Source organism: Eriocheir sinensis, unplaced genomic scaffold, assembly GCF_024679095.1.
Source record: "Eriocheir sinensis breed Jianghai 21 unplaced genomic scaffold, ASM2467909v1 Scaffold111, whole genome shotgun sequence".
NCBI classification, from domain to species: domain Eukaryota; kingdom Metazoa; phylum Arthropoda; class Malacostraca; order Decapoda; family Varunidae; genus Eriocheir; species Eriocheir sinensis.
Genome location: NW_026110419.1, coordinates 527501 through 543524, shown reverse-complemented (window position 1 = coordinate 543524; position 16024 = coordinate 527501). Strand labels below are relative to the sequence as shown.

General features: G+C 45.0%; 1 protein-coding gene and 2 long non-coding RNA genes across 3 annotated transcripts in view; 1 reads left to right on the top strand and 2 right to left on the bottom strand.

The window, feature by feature from the left end:
- Positions 1–1266: 1266 nt before the first annotated feature.
- LOC126989252 (syntaxin-binding protein 5-like) overlaps positions 1267–16024 on the bottom strand; it is a 71666-nt gene continuing 56908 nt past the window's right edge. The window contains exons 10-17 of the mRNA XM_050847900.1: positions 10758–10915; positions 9577–9651; positions 7804–7938; positions 7331–7435; positions 6176–6296; positions 5012–5185; positions 1808–2533; positions 1267–1721 (exon numbers count right to left, since the gene is read on the bottom strand). Coding sequence (XP_050703857.1) covers positions 10908–10915 — 8 coding nt within the window. The 3' untranslated portion in view covers positions 1267–1721; positions 1808–2533; positions 5012–5185; ... (3 more) ...; positions 9577–9651; positions 10758–10907. The remainder of the gene's footprint in view (positions 1722–1807; positions 2534–5011; positions 5186–6175; positions 6297–7330; positions 7436–7803; positions 7939–9576; positions 9652–10757; positions 10916–16024) is intronic.
- Positions 12279–16024, top strand: part of LOC126989243 (uncharacterized) — a 3849-nt gene continuing 103 nt past the window's right edge. The window contains exons 1-3 of the long non-coding RNA XR_007743057.1: positions 12279–13840; positions 15765–15926; positions 16008–16024. The exon at positions 16008–16024 is cut by the window's right edge and continues 103 nt beyond it. This is a non-coding gene — a long non-coding RNA (uncharacterized LOC126989243). The remainder of the gene's footprint in view (positions 13841–15764; positions 15927–16007) is intronic.
- LOC126989244 (uncharacterized) overlaps positions 14851–16024 on the bottom strand; it is a 1335-nt gene continuing 161 nt past the window's right edge. Inside the window, exons 2-3 of the long non-coding RNA XR_007743058.1 lie at positions 15821–15982; positions 14851–15739 (exon numbers count right to left, since the gene is read on the bottom strand). This is a non-coding gene — a long non-coding RNA (uncharacterized LOC126989244). The remainder of the gene's footprint in view (positions 15740–15820; positions 15983–16024) is intronic.

The window sequence follows — 16024 nt, the reverse complement described above, 5'->3', positions numbered from 1 at the left end:
CATTATATCTATCTATCTATATGAGAGAGAGAGAGAGAGAGAGAGAGAGAGAGAGAGAGAGAGAGAGAGAGAGAGAGAGAGAGAGAGAGATTTGTGACTGACTCTCATGTTATAATAATATCTGTCTCATACTATAACAATATAACTCTTTCCTTAGGTAACTTACTTAATTAATAATGTCTTGTGCTTTACCTGTCTATTTGAGCATGTGTGTGTGTGTGTGTGTGTGTGTAAGGCTGTCAGTTCTACTCTCTCTAAATGTATGTTTCTCTCTCTCTCTCTCTCTCTCCCCTACTTACTCTTCCTCCTCCGTTCATCAAATTTATACCCATTTCCTTCCTTCCTTTCCTCTCCTTCCTTAAATCTCTCTCTTCCATTTCATTCCATTAATAAAAATTTGTATTCACAGATTCGGAGGAAGAAGAAGAGGAGGAAGAGATAACAAGAGGAACAGAAGAAGGAGAAGAAGTGATCTCTCTCTCTCTCTCTCTCTCTCTCTCTCTCTCTCTCTCTCTCTCTCTCTCTCACACACACACACACACACACACAAACACACACAGTAAAACACAATTTCTTCATAATTTCAAAAACTTTATTAATATATATTTTGACAACGTTCAATCAGGTTCCACAGACTGGCTCCTCCCCGAACCCTTCTGTGGGGGCATAATTTGAGCCCCATAGAAGGCCGGGGGAAGATCTCGCCTATGGAACCTTATACACAGACATACATATATACACACAGAGAGTACCTCCTCTCTCTCTTTCCTCCTCCTCCTCCTCTTGATGTGGCAGTGTCAGGAGAAGAGATCACCTGGGAGACTGAACAAGTCCTGGAGATGTTCAAGAAGGAATATATATATATATATATATATATATATATATATATATATATATATATATATATATATATATATATATATATATATATATATATATATATATATATATATATATATATATATATATATATATATATATATATATCACCTCACCTCACCACAGCCCACAGGACCCCACAGGATGTCCCACCACAGTATGTTGACAATCCCCACAGACACATACCCCCAGCCACATAAAGGACCCCCCCCTCTCAGGTCACAAGGTCAACAGGATGTCACCCTACAGACACATGCCCTCTTAGACAGCAACCCAACCCACACCATAGATAGCCACATGACCTCCCCTGTGTGTGTGTGTGTGTGTGCTGTTGATAAATAAAGATGGACTTGTAGTGTGTGTTATTATTATTGTTATTCCAATGGGTTTGAAGAGAGAGAGAGAGAGAGAGAGAGAGAGAGAGAGAGAGAGAGAGAGAGAGAGAGAGAGAGAGAGAGAAGGAAATAAAGCAGATGTAAAAGGGAGAGAGAAAATGCTATGGATTAGAAGGAAGACGATAATGCGGCTGAAGGGAGAGGAGATGAAAGAAGGGAGAGAGCAAAGAAAGAGGGAGGGAGAGAAAATAAATAATGGAACAAGAGAGAAAGACTGGAAAGGAAGGGAGAGGGAGGGACAGGAGTCTTGCCCTTACAACATTTATCTGGACCTCTGCAGACTGGGAACTTGGGGGAGAGGGAGAGGAAGGGAGGGAAGGAGAGGGAGGGACAGGAGTCTTGCCCATACAACAATTATCTGGACCTCCACAGACTGGGAACTTGGGGGAGAGGGAGAGGAAGGAGAGGGAGGGACAGGAGTCTTGCCCATACAACAATTATCTGGACCTCCACAGACTGGGAACTTGAGGGAGAGGAAGGGAGGGAAGGAGAGGGAGGGACAGGAGTCTTGCCCATACAACAATTATCTGGACCTCCACAGACTGGGAACTTGGGGGACAGGTGGAGAGGAAGGGAGGGAAGGAGAGGGAGGGACAGGAGTCTTGCCCATACAACAATTATCTGGACCTCCACAGACTGGGAACTTGGGGGACAGGTGGAGAGGAAGGGAGGGAGGGACAGGAGTCTTGCCCATACAACAATTATCTGGACCTCTAACTAACTAACTAACTAAGATAATGACAACTTAACTCTATGACAAAGAGCAGCAGCAGACAGCCAGGCACTTGATGAAAAGCATAGGACAAGTGAAGCTTCTGGGTCATGTGCTGAGGAGAGAGTGACTGCTTGCTTGGAAGGAAGAGCAAGTCAGAATGGCTGGCCTGCTGCAAGACATGGATGGCAGACACTGTGTGGCTGATGACAGGGAGGGGAAGGGACAGGAAGGGAAGGGAAGGGACAGGAAGGGAAGGGAAGGGAAGGAAGGGAGGGAGAGGAAGGAAAGGGAAGGGAAAGGAAAGGAAGGAAGGAAGGAAGGAAGGGAAGGGAAAGAAAAGGAAGGGAAGGGAGAGGTCCATGGTCGCCTTGCCCCCTCGCTGAAGGTACAGACGACTTGAATCAGAAAGAAAGGAAGGTCGCTTGGACTTGGGACTTCCTTCAGCTATTTCTTGGACTATGATGGACTGTAGGGGCTGACTCTGGGGTCTTCTGAGATGGTCTTCCTTCCTTCCTTTGGTTCTTCCTTTCGAAGTTTTCCGGAGCTGTGGACAAACAGACTCATTAGCATCCTGTTGTTGTTGTTGTTGTTGTTATTTCCCTTCCTTTTCTTTCCATTCCCTTTCGTTCCTTCCTTTCCCTTCCCTTCCTTTCCCTTCCCCTCCCTTCCCTTCCCCTCCCTTCCCTTCCCTTCCTTTCCATTTCCTTTCTTTCCCTTCCCTTCCCTTCTTATCCCTTCCTTTCCCATCCTCTCCTTTCCCTTCCCTTCCTTCCTTTCCCTTCCTATTCTTTCCTCCACCCCTGACAGTCTGCCCCGAGCTGCCCCGTCCATTCCAAGTCCCCCCCGGCAGGATGGATCTTTCAGCGTAAAATTCAAACTACCGTTTCCAAGCATCCTATTTCATCCTTAACACATTTCCTAACTGGTTTAGGCTGTGGATCATTGCCTCAGTGCACAGGGGAGTAACACACACACACATGGATTGGAGTAAAACAGAGTGAAGATGCTGGTTAACTCTTTCATCCCTATACTGTCCAACTCCCTTACGCAAGAGTTAACCAGCATCTTCACTCTTTCATCCCTTTACTGTCCAAACCCCTTATGCAAGAGTTAACCAGCATCTTCACTCTTTCATCCCTATACTGTCCAAATCCCTTATGCAAGAGTTAACCAGCATCTTCACTCTTTCATCCCTTTACTGTCCAAACCCCTTATGGAAGAGTTAACCAGCATCTTCACTCTTTCATCCCTATACTGTCCAGATCCCTTATGCAAGAGTTAACCAGCATCTTCACTCTTTCATCCCTTTACTGTCCAAATCCCTTACGCAAGAGTTAACCAGCATCTTCACTCTTTCATCCCTTTACTGTCCAAATCCCTTACGCAAGAGTTAACCAACATCTTCACTCTTTCATCCCTGTACTGTCCCAATCCCTTATGCAAGAGTTAACCAGCATCTTCACTCTTTCATCCCTATACTGTCCAAATCCCTTATGCAAGAGTTAACCAGCATCTTCACTCTTTCATCCCTTTACTGTCCAAATCCCTTATGCAAGAGTTAACCAGCATCTTCACTCTTTCATCCCTATACTGTCCAAACCCCTTACGCAAGAGTTAACCAGCATCTTCACTCTTTCATCCCTATACTGTCCAAACCCCTTACGCAAGAGTTAACCACCATCTTCACTCTTTCATCCCTATACTGTCCAAACCCCTTACGCAAGAGTTAACCAGCATCTTCACTCTTTCATCCCTATACTGTCCAAACCCCTTACGCAAGAGTTAACCAGCATCTTCACTCTTTCATCCCTATACTGTCCAAATCCCTTACGCAAGAGTTAACCAGCATCTTCACTCTTTCATCCCTATACTGTCCAAACCCCTTATGCAAGAGTTAACCAGCATCTTCACTCTTTCATCCCTATACTGTCCAAACCCCTTACGCAAGAGTTAACCAGCATCTTCACTCTTTCATCCCTATACTGTCCAAACCCCTTACGCAAGAGTTAACCAGCATCTTCACTCTTTCATCCCTTTACTGTCCAACTCCCTTACGCAAGAGTTAACCAGCATCTTCACTCTTTCATCCCTGTACTGTCCAAATCCCTTACGCAAGAGTTAAACAGCATCTTCACTCTTTCATCCCTATACTGTCCAACTCCCTTACGCAAGAGTTAACCAGCATCTTCACTCTTTCATCCCTTTACTGTCCAACTCCCTTACGCAAGAGTTAACCAGCATCTTCACTCTTTCATCCCTATACTGTCCAACTCCCTTACGCAAGAGTTAACCAGCATCTTCACTCTTTCATCCCTATACTGTCCAAACCCCTTATGCAAGAGTTAACCAGCATCTTCACTCTTTCATCCCTATACTGCCCAAACCCCTTATGCAAGAGTTAACCAGCATCTTCACTCTTTCATCTCTATACTGTCCAAACCCCTTATGCAAGAGTTAACCAGCATCTTCACTCTTTCATCCCTATACTGTCTAAACCCCTTATGCAAGAGTTAACCAGCATCTTCACTCTTTCATCCCTATACTATCCAAATCCCTTACGCAAGAGTTAACCAGCATCTTCACTCTTTCATCCCTATACTGTCCAAACCCCTTATGCAAGAGTTAACCAGCATCTTCACTCTTTCATCCCTATACTGTCCAAATCCCTTATGCAAGAGTTAACCAGCATCTTCACTCTTTCATCCCTATACTGTCCAAACCCCTTACGCAAGAGTTAACCAGCATCTTCACTCTTTCATCCCTATACTGTCCAAACCCCTTACGCAAGAGTTAACCAGCATCTTCACTCTTTCATCCCTATACTGTCCAAACCCCTTACGCAAGAGTTAACCAGCATCTTCACTCTTTCATCCCTATACTGTCCAAATCCTGGCATTGCAGGATAAGTCTCTCGCACTGTAATCCGGTTCATTGGCTGGGAAAGCTCTGAGTGATGGCGTAGTCGGCAGAAGTTTAATATTGTTAGTAGCCATTGTGGATGCTTGGTTAGTCAAGATATTACCTTTGTTATCATGCGGGAGAGAAGGAGGAGGAGGAGGAGGAGGAGGAGGAGCTCTGTCATGAGTTGACCCGCTCCTTAGAACACGGGAATTGTCATCCTCGGCGGGCGCTTCAGAATCCTGCATCAACTTCTGGACCTCCTTGGCCAAAATTTCTACCTCTTTATCAGGCTGACCTGCCATTTAAAAAAAGGCATTAGGAAAACATGGCTTCATGAGGGAAAATATGGGAAAATAAAAAGTATAAGTGTGTGCTCACTCGCCTCAGATGCTTCCAGAACGCATTAAAAAGAGGGAAAAGAACAATGAGTGAATACTGAGCATGATAAAAACTGTGCAATAAAACACACAAAAGAAAGGAGAAAAGAAAATGAATGATTATATATAAAATGCAAACAATGTTCACAAATCAGGAAAAGTATTAAACATCCCTCCACACCTCAATAAAACTCAACAGCCTAAGGGAGACTAGATACGGCTCCACACGGAGACACACAAAGCACGGAGAAAACAATCACCTGAAATGTCCTCAACAAGTGTTGTATTAATATAATTAGTGGAGTGTCAGCTACATGCATGTGGATACCATAACAAAAGTGTGAAGATTGTGCCCGTGGCACTCCTTCGTCCTCGGCTGGCTCGCCCTCGTCCTTGGCTGGCTGTCCCCGCGTCCTTGGAGCGGCCAGAGAGACCGCCGGCAGTGCCCGGCAGCGGCTGGCAGCGGTGAGGAAGGGGTGGAGGAGCGACCACGCTCCACCAAGATCTCCACCAAGGCTGTTTTTCTTACTCAATTTCCTGGTGTTTTACTTTACCTACAAACACATAACTCACACAGAGCAAACACCAACCATTCACCTACACACACACCAACACGCAGCCTTCTATCTCCTTCCAAACACTCACAAACAGGCAAAACGTAATGACATTTCTCACCCTCCTTCTCTCAACTTCACCCAGCCAACCCACACATCTGTTTCTTACTCAATTTCCTGGTGTTTTACTTTACCCAAAAACACATAACTCACACACACCAAACACCAACCATTCACCTACACACACACCAAACAACAACCATTCACCTACACACACACCAAAACGCAGCCTTCTAGCCCCTTCTAAACACCCATAAAACGGCTCAAACATAACAACAACCAATCCTGCCTCACCTCTCTCTAACGGCTCGCTCCACCTGCTCCACAGCACTCCTCTCTCGCTCGACGTAGCTTGCTTTGATTCTCTCTATCTCTCTTCCTCGATTCTTGCTCTAATTTTGCCTTCTAGTTGCTCCTGAAATAGAGAGAAAGAGAGAGAGATAAGTGAGGTAGGAACTGCCCTCACTCTGCACCTGAGAAAGAGAGGAGGAGAATTTAAAATGTTGTGATGTTTGTGGTGTTTGTGGGTGTTTGGACAGGGCTAGAAGGCTGCGTTTTGGTGTGTGTGTAGGTGAATGGTTGGTGTTTGCTGTGTTTGAGTTTCGTGTTTGTGGGTAAAGCTAAACACCAGGAAATTGAGTGGGAAAAATGGAATGTGTGGGTTGGCTGGCAAAAGTTGAGGGGAGGAGGGTTAAAAATGTTGTTACCTTTTGCCTGTTTGTGGGTGTTTGGACGGGGCTAGAAGGCTGCGTTTTGGTGTGTGTGTAGGTGAATGGTTGGTGTTTGCTGTGTGTGAGTTTCGTGTTTGTGGGTACAGTAAAACACCAGAAAATTGAGAAAGAAAAACAGCATGTGTGGGTTGGTTGGGTGAAGTCGAGTGAAGGAGGATGGAAAATGTTACGTTTGACCCGTTAAGAATTTATCTGCTAATGTCTTTCTACACATGAGATTAGAGAGAGAGAGAGAGAGAGAGAGAGAGAGAGAGAGAGAGAGAGAGAGAGAGAGAGAGAGAGAGAGAGAGAGAGAGAGAGAGAGAGAAAAAAAATAGTGAGAAAAAAATAGAGCGAGAATAAAAATAGAGCGAGAGAAAAAAATAGAGCAAGAGAGAAAGAAAATAGAGTGAGAGAGTGAGAGAAAAAAACAGAGCGAGAGCAAGAGAAAAAATAGAGCGAGACGAGAGATTAAAAATAGAGCGAGGAGAGAAATAGAGCGAGACAGAGAAAAAACAGAGCGAGAGAGCATGAGAGAGAGAAAAATTAGAGAGAAAAAGATAAAAAAATAGAGCGAGAGAGTGAGAAAAAGAAAAAATAGAGCGAAAGAGAAAAAAAGCGAGGAGAGAAAGAAATAGAGCGAGAGAAAAAATAGAGAGGGGAAAAAACAGTGAGAAAAAAATTAGAGCGAGAAAAAAATTAGAGCGAGAGAAAAAAATTGAGCGAGAGAGAAACTTACCTCCTTCAGTGTTGCCTCCTTCCTCCGCCTCTCCTCCTCCTCCTCCTCCTCCTCCTCCTCCTCCCTCCCTCTCTCCCTCATCTCCTCGATCTGGGAAGACGCTCGCTGGAGAGAAAAAAACGTACATGAGAAAAAACGCACATGAAAAAACGCACATGGAAAAAAACGCACTTAAAAAAACGTACATGAGAAAAAACGCACATGAAAAAACGCACATGGAAAAAAACGCACTTAAAAAAACGTACATGAGAAAAAACGCACATGGAAAAAAAACGCACATGGAAAAACACGTACATGAAAAAAAACGTACATGGAAAAATACGCACATGAGGAATAACGTACATGACTAGAAAAATGCACATGAAGATAAACGCACATGAAAAACATATATGAAAAAATATGCACATGAAAAAACGCACATGAACCGAAAAACGCACATGGAAAAAAACACACACACACACACACACACACACCTGCAGCTGGTCCTTGTACACCTCCAGCTCCCTGTGTGCGTCCTCCAGCTGTGCCATGTACGCGCTGATCTGCCTGTGTGCGTCTGAGATCTGGTCATGTGCGTCCTGGAGCTCCGACTCACTCTGCTCCTGGGTCTGGGGAGAGAGAGAGAGAGAGAGAGAGAGAGAGAGAGAGAGAGAGAGAGAGAGAGAGGGGAAGAAGAATTTGAACATATATTTCTTTTTATATAAACTACAACTATTACTACTACTACTACTACTACTACTACTACTTCTTGTGGTGGTAGTGTGACCCTTCCTCTGTGCCATGAACCTGAGGAAACACACATTTGACAAGGCTTTCCTAGGAGCTGTAGGCCTTTCCAGGGGTAGTTTTATGACCCTGGTGGTAGTGTGACCCTTCCTCTGTGCCATGAAGCTAAGGAAACACATTTGACAAGGCTTTCCTAGGAGCTGTAGGCCTTTCCAGGGGTAGTTTTATGACCCTGGTGGTAGTGTGACCCTTCCTCTGTGCCATGAAGCTAAGGAAACACACATTTGACAAGGCTTTCCTAGGAGCTGTAGGCCTTTCCAGGGGTAGTTTTATGACCCTGGTGGTAGTGTGACCCTTCCTCTGTGCCATGAAGCTAAGGAAACACACATTTGACAAGGCTTTCCTAGGAGCTGTAGGCCTTTCCAGGGGTAGTTTTGTGACCCTGGTGGTAGTGTGACCCTTCCTCTGTACCGTGAACCTAAGGAAACACACATTTGACAAGGCTTTCCTAGGAGTTGTAGGCCTTTCCAGGGGTAGTTTTGTGACCCTGGTGGTAGTGTGACCCTTCCTCTGTACCGTGAACCTAAGGAAACACACATTTGACAAGGCTTTCCTAGGAGCTGTAGGCCTTTCCAGGGGTAGTTTTATGACCCTGGTGGTAGTGTGACCCTTCCTCTGTACCATGAACCTAAAGAAACACACATTTGACAAGGCTTTCCTAGGAGCTGTAGGCCTTTCCAGGGGTAGTTTTATGACCCTGGTGGTAGTGTGACCCTTCCTCTGTACCATGAACCTGAGGAAACACACATTTGACAAGGCTTTCCTAGGAGCTGTAGGCCTTTCCAGGGGTAGTTTTATGACCCTGGTGGTAGTGTGACCCTTCCTCTGTACCATGAACCTGAGGAAACACACATTTGACAAGGCTTTCGTAAGAGCTGTAGGCCTTTCCAGGGGTAGTTTTGTGACCCTGGTGGTAGTGTGACCCTTCCTCTGTACCGTGAACCTAAGGAAACACACATTTGACAAGGCTTTCGTAAGAGCTGTAGGCCTCTCCAGGGGTAGTTTTGTGACCCTGGTGGTAGTGTGACCCTTCCTCTGTACCATGAACCTGAAGAAACACTCACTGGAACCCGACTGACCCCCTCTATGACCTTTAGAAACAGCTGATAATATTGATCTCAGTGTTTCCATGAGTACAGTCAGTTCTTTGTGCTTTGAAAATGTCCCCCAGAGAGATGGTTAGAAGGGAGGCATTGCATAACAGAAAACAGGTACACTGGAGACAGGTAAGTCGATTAACGCGTTTCTGAAATAACCAAGAAAATGTTTACTTTACATGTTTTTTTCACTTTTACGCGATATTTTCTGGAGTGTCCACCAGATGTCTCACGCAACTGGACTCACGCGGCCACACAGCTGAGCTTCCCACGCGCTACTTGAACAACAATACAGTACTACTCAACAACAACAACAACAACTACACCTGTACTACTACTACTACTACTACTACTACTACTTACTTGGAGCAGGAGGTTCACCACCGTAGCAGACACCTGAGAGAGGTCATTGAGGTAAGAACTGCCCTCACTCTGAACCTGAGAGAGAGAGAGGAGGAGGATTTAAAATGTTGTTACGTTTGTGGTGTTTGTGGGTGTTTGGACGGGGCTACAAGGCTGCGTTTTGGTGTGTGTGTGGGTGAATGGTTGGTGTTTGCTGTGTGAGTTTTGTGTTTGTAGGTCAAGTAAAACACCAGGAAATTAAGCAACAACCTAGCAAGGCTGCTGTCAAGTTTCTGTCAATGATTGTTCTGTTCAATTTTTTTCTCCCTCTTTCTCGCTCACTTTCTCACATTAAAGCTAGCTCTAACCCAGCCTACCATGCATCAAATTAAAGCTACACCATTCCTCTCTCTAACCCACCCACTATCTCGCATGAGAACTGTCTCACTTTAGAGCTATCTCACTTTTTCTGGCCACATATCCATCACCAATACTGTATTATTTCATTGTTACTCTCTCCTTCTCACTCATTTTCTCACATTAAAGCTAGCTCTAATCCTGCCTACCATGCATCAAATTAAAGCTACACCATTCCTCTCTCTAACCCACCCACTATCTCGCATTAGAACTGTCTCACTTTAGAGCTATCTCACTTTTGCTTGCACTTATCCAGCAGGCAAACACCCTCAGATACTTGTAGCAGAAAGAAAAAAGTAAGGACATATCACTCCATAAAAAATCAAAATCACATCAAAATTTATTTCAGAGAGAGAGAGAGAGAGAGAGAGAGAGAGAGAGAGAGAGAGAGAGAAACTGAGCGAGAGAGAAAAAAAATAGTGAGGCGCAACATCTGTGGTCATATGCCGGAGAGACAGAAGGAGAAGGAATTATAGGAGAAGGGAACAGACCCCAGGAGACGGGACACAACCCCCGATTAATACCTGGTACACTGCTGGGTGGACAGGGGCTACGTAGGGTATCGGAAAACCCGCTCAAATTTTTCCACTGCGCCCGGGAATCGAACCCAGGCTCTCTCGGTTGTGAGGCGAGTGTGCTAACCACTGCACCATGAAGCCCCTCGATATTTAAGAGGTAGAAGACTATTAGTAAGAGGAAGAGAGGAGGATTTGATGTATTCTTAAAAATTACATATTTATGAACAAACATTTCACATTGGGTCAGCTTCAAAGCCTTTCACACACCTTTGTTGGACGATATCTAAGTTGGCCTGCAGCTTGGGGTAGGGCATCTCCGAGCCAGGGTCCAGGTGGGACATGGCCACCTTCTGGGCCGTAGAGATCAGCGGGGAGACGTGGAAGCATCGTGCCTGGACCTGGCCACGGACAACACTCCTAACACTCTGTGGGGGAGGACGAACATGTCAACATACAGCATATTGGAACATAGACATTATTAACCCAGAAGCAGCGGGGATCATGTTTCTTAATGGTCCCTCTAAGCAAGAAAAATGAGGAGAAATCATCACTCACACAAACCATTTCATAATATATATATCAAAGCATTTGTGATCAGATTATGTATCATCTATTTTGGGGGGTTTATATCATGGCACAAATTTGGCCCGTCGCTGCTGCATGGTAAAGCCACAAATTTGGCCCGTCGCTGCTACACGGTAAAGCCACAAATTTGGCCCGTCGCTGCTACACGGTAAAGCCACAAATTTGGCCTGTCGCTGCTACACGGTAAAGCCACAAATTTGGCCCGTCGCTGCTACACGGTAAAGCCACAAATTTGGCCCGTCGCTGCTACACGGTAAAGCCACAAATTTGGCCTGTCGCTGCTACACGGTAAAGCCACAAATTTGGCCCGTCGCTGCTACACGGTAAAGCCACAAATTTGGCCCGTCGCTGCTACACGGTAAAGCCACAAATTTGGCCCGTCGCTGCTACACGGTAAAGCCACAAATTTGGCCCGTCGCTGCTACACGGTAAAGCCACAAATTTGGCCCGTCGCTGCTACACGGTAAAGCCACAAATTTGGCCACAAATTTGGCCCGTCGCTGCTACATGGTAAAGCCACAAATTTAGCCCGTCGCTGCTACACGGTAAAGCCACAAATCTGACCCGTCGCTGCTAGCGGGTTAAAGCACAAAAAGTGACACTGTAGTGCTGAAAACATGACACAAGCGCACGGATGCTATTTCTATGAGTTTACAACGCGGACTGAGACTAGAACCAAGAATTACCCGAGACCGAGTAAGAACTGACCCAAAATCTTGCAAAATTCTTACGTTTCTTGTTCTGGTGTGTCAGATTTTAAAGAATTCCCCCAATTCTTGGGCTGGGTGCGGCCACTGTTCTGCTGGCCGCACCTCCATAGGCCTATGGCGATGACCATTTCCTGAGCTTCCTGTGGGTAACCCTGCCAGGTGGGGGTGGACATAGAGCTCACGAGGTCACTGTTGTGTTACTGTTGCACCCCAGACCATGTTAAAGCATCACTGTATGATAAGCAAGAACTTCCCGGAATGAAAACATCATCGCCATCGTTAGAAACAATTCAAACGATGCCATTTGTCAATATTTTGTGTTGGATATCCCCTCCGAAGGTGGATGACTTTACATTTTCCTTCAGTGAATTGTAGCAGCCACCTTTTGTTACATTCCTGTAGCTTGGTGATGTCTTATTGTGGGAAATCCACAGTCAAGGGATTAAACAAGGACGCACGGCTCAACAAGCTATTTAAGCCGATCGCTTTCCTCACTTTAGAAAGACTACAAAATGAACACACTGGCTTCATAAACCACAAACACAAACTAGCAAGAACTGTTGTTTTATCGCCACCTTCATCAACAAACTCCCTATGTCATGTTTTTGACTTTGGGAAGTTGAAAAAGCCGTCTCATTTTGGTAATCTTCCGGTCATGGGCAGAAGAGTTGAGAAAGGCGACTTTGAGGACACGCACACCCCAGACAAAGGCAACTCTGCCCAAAGGTGTGCACCGCACCATGGCGGAAAACTGGCCGAGGAAAATATCCGGAAATACACGAAAAATGGCTTACCAGGCAGACTGTTACGGGGTTGAAGAGGTGCTGACAGTGTGCTGATGGTGTTCTGATGACGGGGTGACAGTGTGCTGATGACGTGGTGTCAGTCTACTGACAATGTGCTGACAGTGTGCTGACAGTGTGCTGACAGTCTACTGACAGTGTGCTGATGAAGGACTTCTCTCACCACAGTCTGTCACTTTGTTTCGGACTTGATTTTGTTCGTGTCACACGCCCAAATTCACTTTCCATGTGGGTCGACGTCACCCCTGGGGGCATATTGGCCTGGGAGAGGCTAGGCTGACTCACAAGTCGACGCTCTGACCCATATGAGCGTATAGATGCACACGGGAGCGTCCTTTCAATTGCAATTAATTATGGAAATTTGCAAACGCGTCTGACGCGTCAACGGTATATGATTGCAAATCGCTTTTAACGCGTGAGACGCGTCAACGGTGCTCTACGGGTTAAGAACAGTGGCAGTCTGGCAATCTTCAAGAAAGCGCTGAAGACTCACTTATTCACTAAATCCTATGACTTTACAAACGTGACGATCAGGGTTGCAGTAAAGGAAATAATTGAAACATATTCTCCTATTTTTCAAAGAATCACTTCACATACACACATAGATCATCCACAGTCTTTTCTGATACTTTGATTTGAAGCTGCAGTCATTTTTCTTTGAGCAATTTCAGTGAGGACATGTCCAAAACATGACATGATCTGGTTAGACTGTTAGGAGACTAGACAGAGTTGTGGTGTGGTGCTGGCCAAGGCTGGCTGGCTGGCTGGCTGCAGCTGGTCAGTCTTAGGCCTGGCTCAAACAGCCAGCCAGGTTACTTCAACATGTGTTTTAAACTAATGTAGACAATATTGAGGTTTACATTCATTTAATTATTTTCATTTATAAAAAAATATATAAAATCAACTTAGATAAAAAAATCTGATTTGAATAAAAAAAATCCATTTTTTTCATTTAAAAAAAATCAACAACCCTGGTGAGGATTGAGGACAACTTTAGGTGCTAATGTTACTGTTGTAATGTTGGCGGCCCTGTGGAGCGCTGCGGAGGTGGACCGGGGCCTGAAACCTCATCACCGGTGAACGGAAACAGGTAAACTTGACATGGGTAAGCTTGGGTGTGATTCTGGAATATTACCAAGCTGTCACCTCAGCCACAAAAAGCTTGAAACAGGTAAACTTGACATGGGTAAGCTTGGGTGTGATTCTGGAATATTACCAAGCTGTCACCTCAGCCACAAAAAGCTTGAAACAGGTAAACTTGACATGGGTAAGCTTGGGTGTGATTCTGAATATTACCTATCTGTCACCTCAGTAAATCTTAAGAAGTACACTCCACCTCCAACACCCCAGCCCCCTACCCCGCCAAGACAAGCCTGGGGACCTGTGGGGAACTGGTTTTGGGGAAGCCCAAATCACTGAAAATGGGCTTCCAAAATTTCCTAGAAAATCTCAAAAGTAGGGAAAGTTCCTAACGCATACTCTTGTAGTCTATTCCAATATGACCTAGCATTCGGTCTGTTGACGAATGTCGGGCATGTCATTGGATGGTGGGCAAAGTGGCCCCCCCCACCCCACCCGCGCTGCGTAATTTCTGACGGGCCACGCCGCATGTCAAATATATTTAAACTACTCCAACCGAACTTTACGACCTGCTGATGAGGGGAGCTTCGCCCCCCTCGACCCACATATATATGCGACTTCTTTCTGCGAAGAGGTATTTCGCAACACCGGTTGCACCACCGTCGCGGCCGCCACAGGAGGCTGCACTTTGTCAATATTATCCCATATTTTCAATAATAAATAGTCCTTGAATTGGATTTTGAAAGCGTTTCCATGGTTGTTGAACATTTGTAGAAAAGATATATGAATAGCTAGTGTTGTTTGGTAAGGTAGGTAATGGATTGAAATACTGGCACGGTACTAAAACTATTCCTAACCCATCGGTTAGCTTCATCAATCCTTGTAGGAACCGTTGTTTTGGTGGTGGAAGGACAAATCACTGAAAATTGCCTTCCAAATGTCCCTAAAAAATCAAATATAGGAAAATTCCATAGTCTAAAGTAAGGAAAGTCCCTAACGTATACTCTTGTAATTTATTCCAATATAACATACCAGCCGCCGCAGCGGGTCTGTTGAGGAGTGTCGGGCGCGTAATTGGATGGTCACTGTAATGGAACCCCCCCAACCCCCACCGCCGCCGCCCCCATCCGTGGAATTGAGCAACTCTGGGAAATGTCATGTTTCATAAAACATATGGTACAGTACTGACAGTTAACCCATCCACTTCTTGTAAGTTGATGGTGGATCATTGTTAGCGAGTAGTTTGGGGTACAAAATGCAACAGATTTGTGACAGCTGTCATATATGAGCCGTTAGTGACCTAACGATTGCTACGCATCACCCTGGCCTCCACTTTACTGAAACTATGAGTACGCGCGTCCAACAATATCCAGTTGGTTTGTGACACGTGACAAGCTTCATGCGACCGCTATTCACAAAACGCACACATGTCACACGCCGGGTCACTATTCCATTCAATTTTGGATAGTAATCGGTCCTTTTGTCTAACTACATGCATACCAATAAAGAGGTTGAATAGTCAGTCAACACTTACCGAGAGGTGAAGTACAATGATATTTTGAGTGAGAGAGTGAGACTCTGGTCCATCCATCATGATGAAAATTGACTGCAAACATGCCTACGTGGTGCTGCCTGCGCAATTCAACCCACAGAGCTATACATCCTGAATATAATCTTTTAAAATTATAAAATACAAATACTTGTGCCATTATGTGCTTTAATATAGCCAAGAAAATAACATAGAAATCATAGAGACTGTTTTATGTCCAAAATTGTAATGATCCGTGCGTGTACTGACTTGGGAGCTATATAGTTTGTTTGGTGCACTGCAAGGCAGGTACGAGGCTCAGTCTGTGCATAGAGGCGCTCGTGAAACAATAACAATGGACTTAGAAAATCCAAGCCACCCAACTTTATAATTAATGAGGCTTGCCCCCCTGGCCCCTCCCCAAGGTAAAACGTATACGAAAATGCATTATCATTAAAATTCTCTCACGTGCTAATTTACTACGAATGTTGGTTTGGAGTGGTGCTCCCTAAGATTAAACCTGAAATGATGCCAAGCTGTCACCTCAGCCACAAAAAGCTTGAATCAGGTTAACTTGACATGGGTAAGCTTGGGTGTGATTCTGGAATGTTACCAAGCTGTCACCTCAGCCACAAAAAGCTTGAAACAGGTAAACTTGACATGGGTAAGCTTGGGTGTGATTCTGGAATGTTACCAAGCTGTCACCTCAGCCACAAAAAGCTTGACACAGGTAAACTTGACATGGGTAAGCTTGGGTGTGATTCTGGAATGTTACCAAGCTGTCACCTCAGCCACAAAAAACTTGACACAGGTAAACTTGACATGGGT